This window comes from Leptonychotes weddellii, chromosome 7 (genome assembly GCF_054177405.1).
Source record: "Leptonychotes weddellii isolate Sample4059 chromosome 7, ASM5417740v2, whole genome shotgun sequence".
NCBI classification, from domain to species: domain Eukaryota; kingdom Metazoa; phylum Chordata; class Mammalia; order Carnivora; family Phocidae; genus Leptonychotes; species Leptonychotes weddellii.
In genome coordinates, this window is record NC_138375.1 from 45,126,179 (window position 1) to 45,146,722 (window position 20,544).

General features: G+C 41.0%; 1 protein-coding gene across 8 annotated transcripts in view; it reads right to left on the bottom strand.

The window, feature by feature from the left end:
- Positions 1-20,544, bottom strand: part of EBF1 (EBF transcription factor 1) — a 391,508-nt gene that overhangs the window by 23,974 nt on the left and 346,990 nt on the right. For all 8 annotated transcript variants that reach the window (XM_081826258.1, XM_081826259.1, XM_081826264.1 and 5 more), the window contains exon 11: positions 10,864-10,952. In XM_081826258.1, coding sequence (XP_081682384.1) covers positions 10,864-10,952 — 89 coding nt within the window. The remainder of the gene's footprint in view (positions 1-10,863; positions 10,953-20,544) is intronic.

Here is a 20,544-nt window from a genome sequence, read left to right on the forward strand (position 1 = left end):
CTCCCTCAAGTGGGAAATGTTTTTGCAGTATGTAGAAGAAAACAGAAGCTAAACTATAAGGTCAAGTTGACTTGGGCGATTCCTGAGAAAGAAGCACAATACCTTTCTGTCACTGCACATTTGCCTGGCACCCATTTATCACCAATCTGCTTTGCTTTATCAGGGGATTCAAGATGCAAGGGGTCCAAATCTCAGCAACATAAAATGGAGTGGCGTGGCATAATCACCTCTGGTTTAGAGGCAATAAACATCAGTGGAATCAGCATTAATTTCATTTGCCTCCTCGCTCCAGAGTTTACCAAAGGGTCCAGATTTTGAACAGTATACCCAGATCACTAGCCTCTTAAGTTCTAGCTCTTTCCCCGCTTCCTTCTGAAAGTCTGGGTGACATGGCTGATCGGAACGCCCGAAAGCTGAAAAACTGATTGGAAGTTCCTTGCAGCCCATTCCCCGCAGAGCTCGATGTACAAAACAATAAATACTAGTTGTACTGAGAGGTGATTTCTGTGCAGGGTAGTTTTATATCCCAACGTCCTTCGTGTTTATTCAGCCAAATGGAAAATTCCACAATGGCAGATTTTGCATTCTAAAAAATCATATAATGAGGGCAGGGAGGGAAGGAGTAAAACAAACCAAAATAATACTTGAGCACTGTTTAGTTTCCAATTCTCTGAGACATTCCTCAAATTTTTGATTTTTCTGGTAATATGAACTTCTTGAAAGAGAGCTGACCTCAGATCATTAGAAACCTTTAGTGTCACACTCTAAGCGCTCTTTACTCAGAAGCCCTATGACTGCGAAGAGTCACTTACATTTAGCATGGATATAATTAAACATGTTTCTGTTGAAAGGGGCATTCTCATTATGGCTAAGGACCACTTTAGAGTAAATTGAAATGGAAAGGAGGAGCATAGATGAGGTGTAGGTAGCAAGTGGATATTTCTAGGGAGGCATAAAATGCCAAATGTGTAACAATTATATTTTACAACCTTGCATTCTAAAGACTTCATAGTATTTTATTATATAAGAAGCTTCAGCTGAAGCTCACCGAGCGTTCTAGCACATACTCATTGCCCATAGACTTTAAAGAAAAATAAAAGTCAAGCCACAATTAAAATCTGCAGACATTTCCAGAACAAAGGAATTAAATAATCTGAAAGGGCCTACTGCTATAAATACAACAGGCATCGGAGTCATTTTAGTCCAGTCTAAAGAAAATGTGGGGGGGCTTGGGAAACTTCTCTAATTTTAAAGTTGATTTTAGGTCCAGATTAGATGAGAGCTCTCTTCCTTCTCAAACATATTATTACGTGCCATCATGCCACGTGGCTAGAGGGACACCAGGAAGCTGTGCCTTTGTTGCAAACATGGTAGAGAAGACTTCAGAATCACATGAAATTAAAGCAGGTTGTAAGCTAAGGCAGCTATATCAACGTAAGACATACTAACTTACATGACTGACTTTTACAGTGGAAAGAAAAAGGCTGTTTTCAAGCAGCCATTATTGCCTCAATGGAAAAAAAAAAATCAATGGAAGCGAAATGAACAAGAGATTTTGTCTGAGTTGCAGTTAATACCACTGAAGAGCTATGGATAATAAAAGGTCAACAAATAAATTAGCCAGAGTGTTATGAAATGAATGATTTGGCTTATAATTTTATTGAGTGAAAATTGTTCGCTGCCTATTAGACCAGGTAATTTTTATCTGGTGCCCCAATTCCTGTTCCGTAAGCAATAATATAGTTGTAAGAGCTGTCGGTTCGATCGCGTGACCTCTGAGAAGCTGGCTAGGACAGCTGACTACTATGATGGATAACTAAGCTTGGTCTCCACAAGGTGCCAAACCTCCCCTTCCTGCAAGGGGATCTCATAAAAGAAACATTACAGCTTGATTCATTTTACCAAAATGTTCGACTTTTCAAGTGTCAGCAGTTAAGTATAAATTGTGAAACCAGGTATTCCTGAGAAGAGTTATGACAATGGCTTTCCCCCCTCTTTTTGGTCTCCTGGCATTCTCTTCTAAATGGTGTCATGGTAATTGGTGAATGGGAGCCTGGGGTGCTTCCCGCCACAAATACAGTGAAAAATGGTGTCTGCACCCTTGTGAATATGACCTGCTTGGAGGTACAGAGCTGAACTTGGTAACCTCTGGCCGGCTCTTCTTATTCCAATTCATTGTACTGGTTTAAGACGGACGCTCTGGGTTAGGTCCTGCTGAGTGGCCTTGGAAATCGACTTTCTGATCAGGATAAAAGTCTCTGCTTAAAGAGAAGGCTATGGACAGAGGTGCCTTTTTCAGGGATAGGTTGTAAAGTCAGCACATGAAACAAAAACTGCCTAGAGTCAAAATTACCCTTGAAAATCTTTCAAGTCACCAAGGCCTGGGCTCTTAGAAACACAAAAGCCAAAAATTAACTACTTCTGTTTCTCTTTGTCTTTGGTGTGGATTCCCTTTCCCTAGGGCAAAGCGGAATAAATGTCTAGTTTGAAAGCAGAAGGACCATTGAGTAAACAGAAAAATTTATTGCCACACCTATGTGCGTGCCTGTCTATGTCTATGCGTTTGGTGTGTGTGTGTACAAATGCATGCGTGTATATTTATATTTTTGGACAACTACGTATAGTTAAACTTGAATAAGTGATACATGCATGCTGGAGCTATGTTGTACTTTAAGGATATCTAAGGGAGGCAAAAATATAGTTTGCTTTGCTTCTTAAATTGTCAAACATCATCGGTTATTATATGCACCTCCAGACAAATGATATCTGTAAATTCCCAAGGCTTTACAGATGGTCCTGAGTATAACTGCAATTAAAATCCACTGCCTCGAGACTGCTGGGGCTGTTCTTATTACTCTGATGCTTAATTGAAGTGTTACTCAGGGCTGAAAATAGTGAGCAAGGTTGAAGACCTACCTCCTAGTGTCTCTGTTTCTAAGGGTTTCAGTCTAAGAGGAGGGTTTTGGATGGTGGGGAGGTACACCTGAGTTAGCCCCTTGTTCCTCCTGTGACTTCTCCCTGAACCTAATGAGTAATTACAGTCGATGCCCCTGCCCACAGGGTGTGATGTGAAGTAGGATAAACGCGGTCACCCTCATCAAGAGCTCAGTGCTAAAAAAGAACTCGAAAGAGTTTCCAGAATTCAGCTATAGAGTAACTGACATTACAAGTCCCGACGACAATGACTCTGCTGCTAAAGAGAAAAAGAATTATCTCCAATGTTTGTATGTGCATGTTTTTAATCCGCACCACCAGCTGCCGCTTTTGCTTGGCTCAGCCCTTTCTGAGCTAACCTCAGGCCATGCTACCATTTCCCTCTTTTTCCACTCCCCAGCCCTGGCCAAGCTCGAGGATTTTTTTTAGGACTGGATTGCAAAATTGCCTTTTTTTCCTCAAAATTCCTTTTTCTTAATCCTAGGAGGCAGTGCTTAGGGATACTAGCTCTGGGGTTCAATGTAGCTGGCTCAAATCCATGTTCTGGCACTTACTAGCATTGTGAATGCATGCCTCGGTTTCCTCATCTGTAAAGCAGGGTTAATGCTAGCACCTGGCTCAGTAGATATATGTAGTTAGTGCTTTCCTGAGCAATAGCCAGCACTAATTTTGATAACCTTCACTTATTTTCCAGAGAACTCTGGCAGATTATATGCATTCTTAAAGTCAATGTGCATTACCTGCCTTGAGTGCTGTTTGAGATGCAGTCTTATTGGCACAACACTGGAAGATTCTGAACAGACTAACAGTGAGGAAGTCAGGTGAGATAGAAAACCTGCATTTACCAGCTGCATAAGCTTGGCCTCTCTGAGCCTCAGGGTCCTCATCTTTAAAATGGGCCTGATACAATAATGATGAGAGGGATAACTTACCAAAAAACAAGTCAAGGTAAAATAAAGAAGGGAAAATTATAGTTCTTGCGAGGATCATGGGCTTTTTAAATGAAGCTACAATCTTCTTCCCCCAAAAAATGCCTACTCCTAACCCCCACACACGGTTCTATATTCAACTTCAGGGCGTGCACAGAACAAAGCTAAACTCCCCCCCCCACACAAGAGGCATAAGTAGAGGGGCCACCAAGCCTCTAACTTGAGCACATTATCAAAACACGTTGTGGAATTAGCCTGTGAGGTTTCTGGCAGATACAGGGGAGAGAGGAGGAAAAGGGGCTGCATTCCATAGTTTGCGTTTTTGACAAGAGAATGCAGGGACAAAAATGCTTCTTGTGTTCAAGCACAAGTGTGCTTTTTTCTAAGAGTTAAATATACCATAGGATCGGCTTTTGTTTCTGTATTTTTGTCGGAGTCGAGTCATTTTGGTTCCTGGATAAAATGCTAGCAGAGTTTCCTCAAATGACCAAAATAAATGAATGATCAAGGTGAGAGGGTGGCCAGTGTCACAGTGTGGAAGCTAAAGATGACAGGTTTTTCTTTACCCTTTTCTGAAACCCTTACTCCTCCCCTTTTCTGCGAACAGGCCATGTGGTTATGCCAAGGTTTCTTATTTGTATTTTCACTGATGCAAGTGTGGGTTCTGAATCACTGAGAGCCTTTGCATAAAGACTAAAACAATAAAAGCATAATTAGAATACATTGTATACAGCCTACTCCAGTTTTATTTTGCCCCAGCTCTGTATTTATGATAAATCACTAAACACGAACGCTCTTTAGGGAGGGTGATTTGGGGTCTTGCCTCTCCATTGAGCAAAAACAGTGCCTGTGACTGGAGTCTGAATTTCAATTCTGCAAGTGTACAGTTGAACTGAATAATATTTGGCACAATGCAGCGCACAACCGAGCCACTAAATGGCTGATTTACTAAATTATTATTAGATGAGCCCTTGCTGTTCCAAATGAAAGTGCAGTCACTGTCTTCCTTCATGGTGTGTTCAAATTGTTCTGTGTTTAAATATGCAGCATGAGGCTAATGTGAGCTGATGAACTGAGACTATAAACATTCACTTTCAATACAGATAGAGCAACAGAGAGGCAACGTACCATGTGGCCCGCGGAGGTGAGAATGATTTGTATTGAAGGATGTTGCTGCCTACTTCCATTACTTTAAGGTAGTCTTAATTAGCACGGTGTTGGAAATGACTAATTCCCACGCACAGGAGGAGCAGACTCATGGAGGCTGAGATTTTTTCACGTGCCAATGAAGGAGAAGCGACCATAAAGGATTGGCTGCCTGTGTGGTCCAGAATCTTGCGTTTTATTTGTGGCAGGCTGCGCAGCACCAGCCGAGTATAACACGCCTGCTGGAAGAACTATGGTTTTCGACAGTCGATGTTTTTTTTCCAGAGCCTCCCGAAGGGTCTCTAGTCCACCCTCACTACCATCCATCCCTCTGCAATCCACATCCCTTCCGATTCAGGTCTACCACAGGGCCACCCTGGCACCTCTCCCCATCTCACCAGCTTCTTTACTGACACCTGCTGGAATGGACACCAACCCTTTGCTCCTTGGAAGACTGTAACCCTTCTTCCCTCCTCCCCTTTGAGGGCAGTTATAGGCAAGCACTTAAAATACTGTGATCACTTACAGTAGATTAGAATTTTTTATTGGTGCCGTGTTGCCATAACAACACGAAGACAGCAGATGACTTAAGCTAAGCTTGCAAAGCAAAAGGCTGCTCATCTGGCAGTTAAAATGAATACAGTTCATTTCACAAGTTTCCCATATGGACTCTTAGTGTATGGTAATGAGGAGACCATATGGTGAGAGAAAATGCACTGAGAACAATTGGGTTCCACTGGCTGAGTGGGAAGTTGGGAGAGAAAACCCGGGTGAGAGATTCTGGTGTGTGTGCTCTCTGGGTTCAAGGTTTGCTTGAGGTTTGTTTTGGTTTTTGTTTGGGATGGTTGTTTTCCATAGGGGTTTTGCATTTCTTAATCCGCTCCTTAATATGTCGGCTGTGCAAAATGACAAACATCTTGCAAATTTTGCAATATCATTCATCACAAACTGTCAGCAGTGTTTGCAAATCTGACTTGCAAGATCTTTTAAATGTGTTGTTCTTAAAAGGCAACAGTACTAAGTTTTTAGACAAAGTGCAGGAAAATTTAAGCACTTCTGACAAGCAGAAACATTAACAGTAATCATTTTTAAAACACTCGCATCTTTTGCCTGCATGTTTAGCTGTAAATAATGCTAGACTGTATAAAAGCTTTAAAGTAAAAATATAATAAATACTTTTTATTATGTTTCATAAAGGATAAAAAAAAAATGCCGTGAGCCATGTGTATGCGTTATCTATACACGTGTATGTATAGAGATGGATAGCTCCCCCTCTCTTCACTACTAACCAGATTGGAGACCTGGGAGGACAGCTTGAAAAAGGCTCTAAAGTCAATTCTGTACTATACATGCTTCATAAAAGATGAATATAAATGCATTAGTTAGACACGGTGAGCTAAATTAGAAGGTCAGGCAGGGCTGGGAGGGCTGAAAAATCACACAACCAATGAGTGTAATTACTCTTTTTTAAGTCTATTAAGTGGTGTTGTTCTATCAAGGCTCAGGGGTATAGGACATGAAGAACAAGATAAAGTAATGTGTATTTATTACTCCCACTGGATCAATTTACCAGATATTTTCAGCTCCATAAAGCAAAATACACAAATGCCGCCTTTGTTACTTTTCGCAAACTGCTTTCTTTTCTCTAAAAGAGGGACTGGCTCTCGCAGAAAAAAACGTTTGCCCTGTGGAGGTCCCCACGCCAGCCCCTCTCAGTGGGGGAATGAGAGAAAGCTGGCAAGAGTTTAAGTAGGATAGGGGTGAGGTGTAGGCAAGGGACAGGGGAGAGGAGCCAGTCACCTCAACACAGGATTATTTGGCTTTCCGGATCTGAAGGCGAAGTGGGAATGTGGCCACACGCTAACCGTGAGGTGGTCAAGCCCAAGGACTCACATTTTCGTTTTCCCACTGGCTAGCTGTGAGGTCGCGGCAAGTCGCCGGCCATCTGGAACTCTGAGCCCTGTGGAATGGGGAGCAGCCACCTCGCAGGGACTGGAGCCTCCGTGTGCTGAAGTCAGGCTAGCTGCCGGAGAGGCCCCTTTGCCGAGATTCTCTCCCCAGTGCCCAACAGCAACACTGCGGGGCCACGGCATGAAGAAGGAGCAACAGGCTGGAGAGGCCAAGTCACTGCACAGAGCGGTGGATCTGGTTTTCAAGCTCCACGTGCATCTGGGCGGACAGCCCACTCTCTCGACCTCTGTGCTCTTCGAGCACCTGGGTGAGGCAGCGCTGGGTGCAGCAGAGGCGTGACGGAGCACCACCCATGACCTGGGACCCGGTGCCAACCCTCGCAAGGCCGCAAGCCCTGCCCACTCTGCCCACCTCGGTGCTCCTGCTCACTGACCACTCGGGAAGACAACTTGCAGTCAACTGGAAGGGGATGGAGACACCTCCGGCCTTCAAAACAGAGAGAACTCCGGGCCCAGTGTTTCTGGAATGCATTGTGCAGGCCAGCGTCTCACAGGCTCTGACTGACCGCAGTCCCCATCCCCTCACCTCTACACTAGCCGCAGAGTCAACCTTCACCCCAAAGTTCGTCCCATGTTCCTCTCCCTCCTGCCAGGCTCCAGAGAGGGAGGCGAGTCCGAATGAAACAGAACAGAACGCTTCCATTTAAAATCGTAGCCCACCCTTCTCCCTGTGCAGATGAAAAAGGAAACCAAAACACACCCGGGCTTAGGATAATTACAGTATTTGAAATTTGTGCATACGGCCACTATCACTAATGGTGACTTTCAGGGACAGCATGATTTACGGAGAAGGGTCCAGCTTGCTCCTGATTTCTCATTTGGTAAATGGGAATGATGTCTGCTTTCTCGACTTCTCTCATAAGTCGGGCTCCAAGAAAACAAAGCATGCACAAGTTCTTTGAAAAAGCACGAGCCGGTAGACAAAGGCATATTATTATGGAAAGCCGTCTGCTTGGGCTTTGGAGCAGTTTCATTTGACAGAATATGTGGGTGGTTGTATGAATCTAGCTTTGTCTATTCACAAACACATGGGTTTAATAAAGTGCAGTTTGTTTTTTAAGGTGTGTGGTCCATGGCTCACTGAAACTCTCCTGTTTGACAAACACTGACCATGATTCTAAGAAAGGCAGAGCCCATTTTTATCCCCCTAACAATGGACAGCAGGAGTATAAATCTCCCAAGTGCACAGGAATACCTCAAGCTGGCTCCATCCGCCACTTCCTGACCCTGCTCTTGAACTCTCACTCCACCTTAACATTCGGAGCCAGGAGGACAGCCCCGCTGATCTGAGTCACACAGAGAGCTTCCTGGGGCGGGCTCCAGCCAGAGCCTTTGCACAGTCCGGTGGCTAGATGCAGGCGGCCGAGTGTTTCCTTAACACACAAATCCATTGTGTCCTGATGACTCCTCCCAAACCCAGGAAAAGAGGACTGGGAATTCCACCATCGGGCCACCGGGGATGAAGTGACACGTATCCATGCTGTTTGCTCACCATTTCTGAATGTGATGTGCGACTGTAAAAATGTCTTTAAAAATACACGAAACTCAGCCCTATATTCCTATTTCTCTTACTTCTTTACGAATAAGAAAAGCACTTCCTGACTTCTTTAGACCTCAACCTTCAAACCAGCTTTATCTTCTGTTTTTTGATCAATATTTACTGAGAGGCAATGGTGAGCCAGAGAACAGTGCTGGAGGGCACCTGCAGGAGTACCTCTTTGTATCCTTACGTGATCCCCATGAAGTCAGCACGATTATTGTCCCCACTTTATAGATGAAGAAACTGAGGCACAGAAGATAAATCACCCGTGCAACTGCTCACACGATTAGATTTCCTGCTCTGCTGAGACTGGATGGAAGGGCCCCCCGAAGCAACAATGCCACTCTTATTCAACTGGCAAATAATCGTAGCTGCCTTTTGTGGGGGCTCAATAAGTGGTTTTTAAAATAACAGCCAGAAAAGGTAGAAAATATTCCCATCTCCATTTGATAAAGAAGGAAACTGAGGCACAGAGAGGTAAAGAATCTTGGAGGGAAAAAAAAGAATTTTGACCCATTACATAGCTAGTAAGTGCCCTTGCTCTGAGTCTCACACCTGCCAATCTGATTCTCAAGTCCCTTTAGCAGATTCTAGAGACATCAAATGCCAAATGTAAAGTCCCTAAATGGAAAATAAGAAAAATCTGGCATTGTGGCCATGCCTTCTTTCTACTACTGAGACACCTAAGGCACTGACCGTTAGGTGGACACATGTCGTTTACATCACTGCGCTATAAAATTACCAATTACAGTCCCTCAGGAAATGCATGGGAGTTAGGTTCTTGCTGAACAGAGGAACTTAAAAGTAAATCTCTCCAAGGCACATCTACACTCTAGACAGAGATTGCTGTTCACTATCACTATTAGATTATTTAATTGCTCCCCAAGACTAAGTCAGGGTAAAAGAGAAGGATGTGTAGGATGAAGGCCTGCTTCAAAGATAAGGATATGAACAGACTGACACATCACACGATTTCTTCCTCTGCAGTGAGTTTTTACTGAGGTGAACAGCACTGGGCAGAAGGCTATGCTGGGAAGCTGAAGGTTGAGACTGAAGACTGTGTGGTTCTAGCCCCAGGTCTGGGCAGAGAAGAGCCTCTCTTGCTGGTCACAGTTCTTCTCTTCGGTCAGGTAGGGTCCTCCCCTCCCCTACTGGCTCCTTTCATCTCTGCATCAGTTGGGGGGACACCTTTCTCCCGGGAAAGGCCTATTCTCACAGGTGGCTCTGCTGTCCAGGGCACCAGGCTCGCAGGGAGGATGTGATGATAAACTGATCCCCCAAAGAAGTCTGCTGAGCTAGGAAGGACGCCAACTTCATTTTTGTAAGTGTTTTATGAGGAGAAACAGACTTAGAAAGGACGTATCTCTAGCCTTACTCTGGCAAGGAGAGCACCTCTCATCTACTCATTTAATTTATGATAGTTTTCATTTATGTAGTAAATGAAACTTCATTTTACTGTCAATAAATGGTGAATGGTAGTCCCACTAATTCTGTACTTTGAACTTCTTTGGCATTTAACTATCCTCTACTCTGAGTCCTCGCAGAACTTGGGTTGTATTTTAAATGTACCTAATACTTCCCGTTGTCATTGGTCGTGTATGATGATCTCTCTGCCACAAGGCCCACGGTCCTCGGATACAGAGATGGGGCACTGACAACAGGTACAGAAGAGAAGTCAATACATGTAAACTTCCTCCCTTCTGTGTTGGCAACTAACAACGTATTGCTGCATGACGTGTATCACTCTGTCCTGAATTTTTGTTTAATTTCTCACATGTTTGTACCGTATTTCCAGTTAAGTAGGATGCCTCTGGTGGTAAGAGGCTCTGTCTTATTTGTCCAGTTGCAAGATCTGCCAATATGTTTCTTTTGAGCTCTAGCTGCACCGGGGATAAGTATAAATCCTCACATAGTAGAAAGGCAGTGTTCTTTTTCCTCTTGAGAGTTGGTGTGATGCAGTGACTAATAACCTGGACTTTGGAGCCAGGCTGTATAGGTTTGAAGCCCAGTTTAGCAATTTACATGCTATGTGACCTTGGGCAAATGATTTAACCTGTTTTTGCTTGATTATTTTCTTCTCTGAAATAAAGGTAACAGTACCAACCTCAGAGGGCTTTTGAAAGGAAGAAATGACATAATATATGTAAAAATAAGTATAACACTACCAGGCACATAAATGCTTGCTACTCTTGATATTGTTTACCTTAGAGTACCAAGGACATAAAACACACAAATATTGAGTTGTTAATCTATGAACTAATTTTTATCAATAGCAAAGTTTTCTGCTCATCACTTAAGCCCAAGTGTCCAGAGACTATAACCCAAAAAAAAGAGGTATCCTGACCTTTGGCAAACGCTCAGGGTCGCCAGGGTGCCGAGGAATGACCTTCTGTAACCTCTGGAAACCATAATCGATGGTGGGTTCGTTGAGCGCTGCAATGAAGAAGTCACATGATCAGAACAATTTCAGGAAATAAAACAGACCATAACACTGATGGTGTGGAAATAACTGGAAGTCCAAAGTTTAATTTATACTTTTGAATTCGATCATGAGGTGATCAGATGCACCATCGCCTTGCTGAACATTTCCACCATCTACTTGTGCTATTTACCACGGCGGGCAGTGACTCACTCAAAAGAACATTAATAGCAGGCCCCGGACTCTGTTCTTCTGCCCAAATTCTATATTCCTTACATAATCAAAAACAGAAAGTGAAATGGCATTTGATGTGAAGTTTTAGGATTCACTAGTTAGAAGCTCAGGTCAAAACACTCAAAGGCTTGTCTGAGGGTGTCTATAGATTATAAACAGCAGGAGAATGACAAGTACTTGCTTAACTGAAAAATGTCTAGTAGACCTCAGCAGATACATCTCAGTGCCTCTGTGGCCATTAAGCCCACAAGAATGGGGTGAGAGGAAGGGAGACAGGATCTTCTCGGCATAGAAAGCCGATTCTACCCTTGGATAGAGTCTGCAAGGTGATAGGTGTTGAAAATACGCTTGATACAACACCCTCACATCTAAAATGACAGACTCATTGACCAACATCAATATTATTTCAGGAAGAAGACCAGCCTCTGGGGAGCACTAGCTTAGAGCAGCTGGGTCTCCAAGAAAAATTCTTAAAAAGGCTAGAAGAAGAGCAAACCTGTAATAATATTTGGAGACAATGGGCCTTATTGTACCCATACTGTCTACACTCTCTTCCAAAGCAGCCTTAAATTAAATGCGATATGAAGTGGACTCTGGTCTATAATTTTCAAAATTTCTTCCCAAGATACGAAATATCTTCAGCCTTCCTCATCTGACCAAGAAAAGATGGCAGCTCTGTCCTCTACCCACATCCCCCATATCCTTTAAGTAATAGACGGGTGGGTGGGTGAGTGTTTTTCTTCCTTTCTTTTTTAGTGTAACTAATGTTTTCAACCACATTTTTTCTACCATACCGAGTAAAAAGACAGTCTTTGTAGTTCTGACATTTAGCTATACGTTAGAAAACAAGTTGCCACATGCTTTACTTAAAATGCATTTCCATTAACCTAAATTTTAAAAGTAAGATTCATACTACTACTAACTTTAAAAAACTGTATTAAATTCAAATAGGTCCCAAGGCTAATGGAAGCAATTTGTATACCAACCCAAACTGACTGGCCCACTTTTCAAAATACAGGTATGATAATCTTGTGGTTTTAAAAGGACATTTAAATTGAAAGACTGTGAATTTAGTACATAATTATACCAATAGAACCCTTTAACTTGTCAACTTGTAAATCTAAAAGGCTATCAATCATTTCTAAAGAGGAAATAAACCTTAAAATTCCTTGATTGACAGTGCTTACTTTTTATGTAAGGAAAAAAAAAATGGCAAAAAAAAAAAAAAAAAAGCTGCGTAAAGTGGCCAGAAATCCATTTACAAAAGTACATTGTTTTACACAGGTGAGTAAAAAGCCAATAATTACACCACCAAAAGACACATAAATCAGAGTAAGTACTTTTTCCTCACTTGTATATTTTAAGTTGGAGTGAACTTCAGGTAACTTTTTATTGAAAAGATATTTTCCCAAATGCAATGCTTATTGAAGTTGCTAATAGAGTAGCATTTTCATTTAAGACAATGTAATCATTTTTGCAAATATGAGATTTAGACATCTTCTCCCCCCCCTTCCCCCGCTTCCAAACAGTAAACTTTCAACCTGTCTCTTGCGGAAATTAACTAAAATTATACCCAGGTGTACCAAATCTCTCTATCTATACTAGTATATGAGTTAAGACACAATATTTATTATCCCTCCCATTTTATGAATTACTTTCTAAACCCTTGAGAAGAATTCTTTTTTCAAATTAGACGTGTAGAGAAAAAGCCATAGAACTCTATGCAGGGAAGCTGTTACTCGTAAAACCCACGGTATTTAATCAAGAAATGCATGAAAGGGACAGGAATGGGCACCTAGGTTTAAGTTATGTATCACATCCATCCCCCACCCATAATACTAATTGCCATCAAAGATGTTTAACCATAAAAAATAGCTTTAGACAATTAAATGTATCATTTTAATATCTGGAGACATAATTCAGCATCTTGAAAATTCTAATTCTTGGTTTTATTTTTCAGTCTAAGCCACCAATAAAACTTGAATTGTTGACCTGCTCCTTCGATTGTTTGCATAATGAATTAGTTCCTACTGTGTCAAGAAACCCGTGGTTGTTAAATGAATGACTGTCTGACGTATGGGGGGAGGATGTGCTTCTCTGTCCATCCAGCCAACTCAGAGCAGAATGACCAACACTATTATCTGCAATTAAAAGAACCAGTTCAAATATCTATATGGAACTAATAGCTAAAGAGCTGAGGAGAAGTCATTCTGCTGCCACAAAGAGTAATTGAGTTAGATATATTAAACCCATTATTCAAAGGAAAATAAGCATCCACTCTATGGAAGTATACTATGTGAGGGGAAATATTTCAGATAGTAAGACAAAGGCTTTTAATTTATTTCCCATGCCTTTATGATCTGCTCTACACTCATACTTTTAAATACATTAACCTGCCCCTAATTTAGGTATTGAATAATACAATGGCATGGTCCAGTGCTGTAGACAAAGATAGCACAAAAAATATGCAAGACAAAGCTCATTGTCTTCAATTCAAAGGTGTCTGATGGTTTCTCTGATTGCTTTGACCAGAGGACAAAAACTGATCCCTGAGTGAGAAGGTCCATCTGATAAAAACTGTTACTTAAAAAACAAAAAACAAAAACAGATGAAATGTCTAGGGAGCAGGATGATTAAATCATGGCATACCCATGGAATGGAATATGATACAGTCCTCAAAAGCAATGCCATGTGGCGGGAGAATATTTACTGACATATAATATATTGCTAGGTTAACAAGCAGATTACAAGAGCATATGTATAATATGATTACTTTTTAGAAAATGAACATACATAGAATAAAAAAGTGTGTGTGTATAAATGGCTTAACAGTAGTTATTTCAAAAAAAGTGGATCTTAAAGTGCTTTTCTTCCTTTTCTTTGTGTTGTGTATTCTGAGTTTTCCACAATGAACATATATTACTTTTATAATCGGAGGGAAAGGTTAAGAGCAAGAGATTGTTGCTGAGATGGAATTTGACCTCCTTGTATAAAGTAATGACATAAGAAACTATGCCTTAAAAGGGGTCTGTATACCCTTTAATAACCTTGCATAGGTTATTACAGACCATAAGAAAAATAAGTAGTATACTTTTGGCCAGTTGTATAAATATGTGACTATTCATAAACTCTCTGAAAATCAACAGAGAGGGTAACGAGGAGGAATCATAAAGAATGGTATATTTATTTCATCAGTGGGGGTAGTCGTACCTTAGGGACATACGTCTACTCTGCAAGAATGTAATATAAAGTTAATCCTTCAACAAAGTGACCTCATTGTATTCAAGCACAGGGCTCAGGAGGCACCAGTAGAAATGGGACTAATCAATTTTTCCCCCTAAAACTTGGGACAATTCCGAGAATCTAGTAGAGAAAGAAAAAACCTTAACTGAGCATAATTAACCACAAATAAAGAAGCATGAGCATCTCAGGTTGAAAAAAGAAAAAAACAGATGAAGCTATAAACTACAAAAGGAATGCAAGGATGAGAGAGCATTATGTGACTCTTCTTCCAAACACCTAGTCCACAGTCTCTGAAAAGGGCTGCAAAGGGTGTCATCCTAAACCAGGCAGGGACAGTAGCAGAATAAGGGAAGCTCAGAGCTTTAGAAAAATCTGTAATCCCAAATTTAAAAAGGCCCAATTTTTAAATCATCAGAATAGAATGGGAGCAATGTAGGCATTTGAAGAATTCCACAAGATAGTAAATTCTCCATTGATTCAATCATCATTTTTAGTGCTTACCATGTGTCCAGACGGCATTTGTAGGAATTAACTGTTTTGTGTCGCAACACCAAAAGCCCTGGAAAAGAAACTTCCTGAAAGGTATATGTAATCCAACCCCAGAAGAGGGATGAATTACTCTGTAGAGTCGGAACGCAGCTTCCTTCCATTCAGAAGTGTACCCTCTTGCCTTCCTGAGGCTTAGATGGTGGGTCACCATCTCTGCTCCAGTTTCGCAGGAAGCCTTCCCTAGGGTCCCACTACACTTCATAAGACACATGGATTTAAGGGCAATCAGAGGATTGAGGAGCCACAGACATTTGAATTCAAGATGTTTTCCACTGTCCTGTTTAAACTTGGAGATAGATACATGTTAGCTGAGTAAGCTCAGTTGGACCCCATACAGCTGGGTACATATGCTACAGTGAGTCTGGAACTTTCCTACAAATGCACAGAAAGCAAGAGCAAATGCTTCTACACAGGAAAGCAAGCTTGCAGGGCAGATGTATCAGCTGAGATTGTCGAAGAGTCCTCTCACTCATAGCTATATGTCGCTGGGGAGTGGAGGTTGGTAGAAAGCAGCTGATATATGCATGGGCATATATATATAAATGATATATTGGCATTTCAGGGACATCCAACTCATTACTTTTCAAAGAGTAAAAGTTAATTAAGTGGTTAAAAAAATCAGGGGTGCCTGGGTGGCTCAGTCGGTTAAGCAACCAACTCTTGATTTCAGCTTAGGTCATGATCTCAGGACCCTGAGATTGAGCCCCTCATTGGCCTCTGTGCTCAGCCAGGTGTCTGCTTAAGAGTCTCTGTCCCTTTCCCTCTGTCCCTTTCCCTTCCCCCTCCCCCGCGCTCTCCCGTGCATGCTCTCGCCCACTCTCTCTCTCTCAAATAAATAAATAAATCTTAAAAAAAAAAAAAAAATCAAACCCCTAGATCTGGCCTTATGTTGGAACTGCTTATCAATGGCTTTGGGTACTTTCTCAATCTCATAATCTCAGGCTCCCCTAAAGGAAACCAGTAACTTTCTATGCAGCACCAATCTAGGCAGAGCCCTTCTCTGGGCTTCAACTGAGGTCCTGGTCAAGACAGAACAGCTCTGGTTATACAAAACTATTGTTTGCAGTGTCCAAATGTCCATGCAACATGAAATGCTATATGCAAAGAACATTTAAAATAATACAACTCGATTTTATGCACTAATACTAATGAAAAGATTACAAAATCCATTCAGAACATCTAGTAATGAGTAAATCCTAACTAAATATATATGCCGTTTGTGGCCTTTTCATGCCTTTAGTCTTTTTTTTTTTTTTTAATCCACTTCACAAACACATCAAATAAGGAAATTCTCTTTAAGGGGATTTATTTGCAAATTAAAATCACGTAGTCAAGAAGGATGCATTCTCAGTTATGAAAATGGATTTTTCTCTTTTCAGAGTTTCTTTTTAGAGAAATCACTCCTCCATCCTCCTTAACTTCTCGAATACGTATTCCTGGAAACAATGGAAATGAGGGGCTGGAGAGCTGTGTTCCCAAACAGCGCAGGAAAAGCGCTTTCGGTACCATTCCAATGTTAGCACGCAGAGTTCCCCTGCTTTTATAGCTCAGCGACTCACTGCAGCGCTTTAACATATTTCTGGGGTTTTAATTTCCTTTTTTTAATGGTTGTGTGACATGATGTCATTTTGACTGGAAATAAAAAGAAATGCAGATATTAGGAAGGTAATATTTATATTCTATTGCCATTTAATGTCCAAACAAATATCTAGACTCTATGCCAAGTAATAAATAAAACCTCATAGCAGAGGCAATGATAAAACCAGCACCTGGGTCTCCAAGCTTCCCTGGTGACTACTCTATATTTGAACTAAAGGAGTAACAGCGGAGCATTTCCCTTCAAGGCAGATCCATTCTGGGCATGAGAGTTATTACATATGTGTTAGGCGAGCCTTTTTGTTCCATAATGGCCCCATTTTTCCCTCAGTCACTAAATTAACAACCAGAGGTAAACAATAAAACAGCAAGTTATCTTCACAAACCTATCTTTAAGACTGACTTTAAAATATATAAACCGAAAAAGCAACCACAAACCTAAACAAGAGCCAGAAATATGGTTAATGAAGAAATTTGTTGCATTTCCAGCCACTTGGATATTTCATTATCTTCCTAGACGTTTAGTGCGTGAACGGTATTCTGGGATGCACTCCCTAAGAAACCTAAAACCAAATCCCTTGCAAGCGGAGCCCTGCTTCCAATGTGAAATGCTTGTACACCCCATAGCCCTGCCTCAGGAGCCAGTGAGGCTCAGGAGAGGTTTGGGAAGAGGCTCGTTGAACTGCAGAAGGCTGTCACTGAACCAGAAGGGTGTCAGAATGAAGCCAACATGGGCAGAATTTACCAACATAAGGAGCCAAAGGAAAATTTCTAATCTGGATTTGAACAGTGCCCTGACTTCTTATTTGTAGTCTTCAAACTTCTGGATGTGTGGCAACAACTTTGAGATTCAAAAATCAAGTGAAGGAATTACTACCTTTCTCTACCAAAGATGCAGTCAGCAGTACTAGGTGGCCTGTGTGACTAAGTCCTCTTTCCAAGGAGTGGAGCCCGGGGGAGCCTGCAAGGCACAGACTGGAGGGAGAAAGTGAGCTGGAAATAGGATCGGAGCCCAGGATGTTGGAACACAGAGAGGGAAGACCATGAGGACTGTCGGTTGGAATACAAAGAACCCATGTACATTTGGAAATTAGTAACTCTTCCAGAAGCAAAAGCAATCAAGAGCAGGAAGAAAGAGTTAAGAGTGACTTGCTTTTGTTTTTTAAAATGGAAACAGCTTTACTGTTTCTCTAAATCTAAAACTAATACATTCTTATTGTATAAAAAGCACAAAAGAAACACAAAGAAGAGGAAAAAAGCCCCATAATACCCCTATTCATATACAATCATTACTTATATTAGTATATATGCTTTCAGACATTTTCACAATATTGTTTTATATAAATATAGGTTATATACATATTTATAGCCACCTCATTCTTTTTAAGGGTCGTAACATATTGCATTATATAGATGGCCATAATTTCTGTAACAAATCCCCTGTTAATGAGGATGTATGCTTCCCCCCTCCCCGCCGCAAATTTTCAGATTTAAGAAGTGCTGTAATGAACAACACTCGGGAGAAATTCTTGGATAAAAGAATATGCATATTTCAAGTCTTTTGATACCTATACTTCCTAAGTATCCTTTACCAAATGTATACCAATTTATACTTTGATGAGTTACAACTAATTTTTAAGATTTTTGCATCCTAAAACTCATGTATTCTCTAAGTTATAGGGACCTCTGAAGATTTTTAATAGATATTAACGATCATAAAGATTACTTGTTGAGGTGTCAATTTATACATACCCTGAGGTCATAGAAGACCCTTTTCCCAGTAATATCAAGTGCTTAATAGACATTATCTCAGTGATTCCTTCAATACGCCATCACACACATGTCAAAAATCATTACTCTCAATTCTAAGGTGAGAAACTGAGGCACAGACCGTGCTGGCTTTGTATAAATCAGAACAAAAGCCTCCCTGCTTTATTTACTCTTCCAGGAGGGCTACTTTATTTTAATACTGATGAATCCCAAATTGCAACATATTGACAAGTTCTGTTCGCACATTGATTAAATGGCTTCTTTTTCACTAAGTATCTGTGAAACAGAGACCCACCCTGAGGAAGAATCCTGGTGCCCAGACTCCTGACTTCGTGCAGGCGAACAAGTCACTCAGCCTGCCTTCTTTACTTAAAGCTCACCATCAATAAGCACAGACCTTTTGCGGGGAGGCCACCCTGGTATTTTGAACCTTCCCCACAAATGATCAAGAAACTATGTTTTCTGTCAGGTCTGAGTTGGGCTCTCAAAGGTTGATTTGTCTTTGGGGGAAAAGAGAACACAGAACACTGTTGAGCTACATTAAACCCACTTATTTCCTATCACAACCGGTTGGTATTTTCTAAATGATCCTTGGTGAGAAGTCACTGGCAGAAGTGGAGCATCTCTTCATAAACAGACCCCTTTCTTGCCCTGGAGGGTTACACTCTATCTAAAACGGGAAGTAGGTGAACGTACAATAATTAGGGAAAACTGTACTGCTCTCTAATTGTAATAAAGTTGATGAGAAAAGTTGCCCCTGTTATTGCATATGATGTGATCCGAACAGCTTGGCCTTTCAGGAGACTTAATTTAGATTTCCAAATTTGATATAGGTTTAAAACTAAAATTAAATCCCTCCAGCAAACAGAAGCTTAAAGATCTTCATGATCTTTTTTTTTCTGGCCTTTCCATCTTTTTCACTTTAGAATTAAAAAAAAAAAATTTGGATCATTTATGATTAGGTCTCAAAGCCAGATTTGCTCATTTGAACTAGAAGAGAAGGATGATTTTCACTGTGTAATGGATGACTGTGTTTAAATATTGAAAGCCAACACAGTCTGTCTTTCTTAGCATTTAAGGATAAATCCATAATTTTCTTCCCCACTGGCATATCTTCTGATATAACAAGAGTAATATTCCTTCTATAATTGTTCTTCAGATTTCTTCCCAAAGAGTTTTGACAATAACTGTTATCAAGGGGGTAAAATCACCCAGCCTGCCTGATAAACATGTTTCTTTGCGTTCCCACCCCAGCGACTGCTTGACACCGTACTTTTATCATCCAGTGTGTTCAGAATGAGCTTAGAACAGCAATTGCCGGGAATAGGCAGGCGATAAACCGCATTGATTTAACACATCTTGTTTTCAATCATGCTTGGATTTTCTGAGCACGCATTTTTCCTGTACTCTGGCTTGTAGCTTTTATCTGACGAGCTGATCCCTTTTCACTGGAAAATGAAAAGGTCGCACAATAAGACACGGTTTACTGGAACTTGAACACGCACCAGGGAAAGTATTTTAGATAAATACTGTCAGACATAGTGGAGCTGAATTTCAACAACACAATTGCTAAACAACAATACTTATTACTCTCCTAGAACAAGCTACCAGTAACTTATGGCTCTCAGCAGGGAACAGCACCAAGTCCAGACTCCAAAGCGAAGAAACCCTTCGCTGAGCCCCGCGCTAACCAAGCACAGAGTTCTGGGCTAAGGTCCTACTTGTGATTGTTAATATCACGGTTTTATGAGACAACTCGAAAAACTACTCCCACTGTTCACAGAGCTGTTTCCTCTAAACCAGTAGACAGGTTTCAGAAGAGCTGGATAATGAAGTTATTATAGCAGGGCTCTGTAGACAGATTGAGAGGGGGAAAAAAGTCCCAAGAAAAGTGAAATAAAAGTGACTCCAAATAATCCATTAATTCCACTAATAAGACAGGAAAGTACTTGTAACTAGGATTAGGGATTAGAGGATTAACTGATTATTTGGTAATATTTTAATAAGGCAAAGAGCACTCCTAACAAGTATGTTATGTAGAGAGCTACAATGGCTTTGCAGATAAGACTAGACATTATTATCAGCCTAAACTCCAACTAAATGGCATCTTGATATAAAATAAATGAAGTCAGCCCTTTTCAGTATTGACCCAACCTATACGATTATGACTGCTGTGTATCATTAGCTTTAGAATCAGCCAGAAAGTCTCCTCTG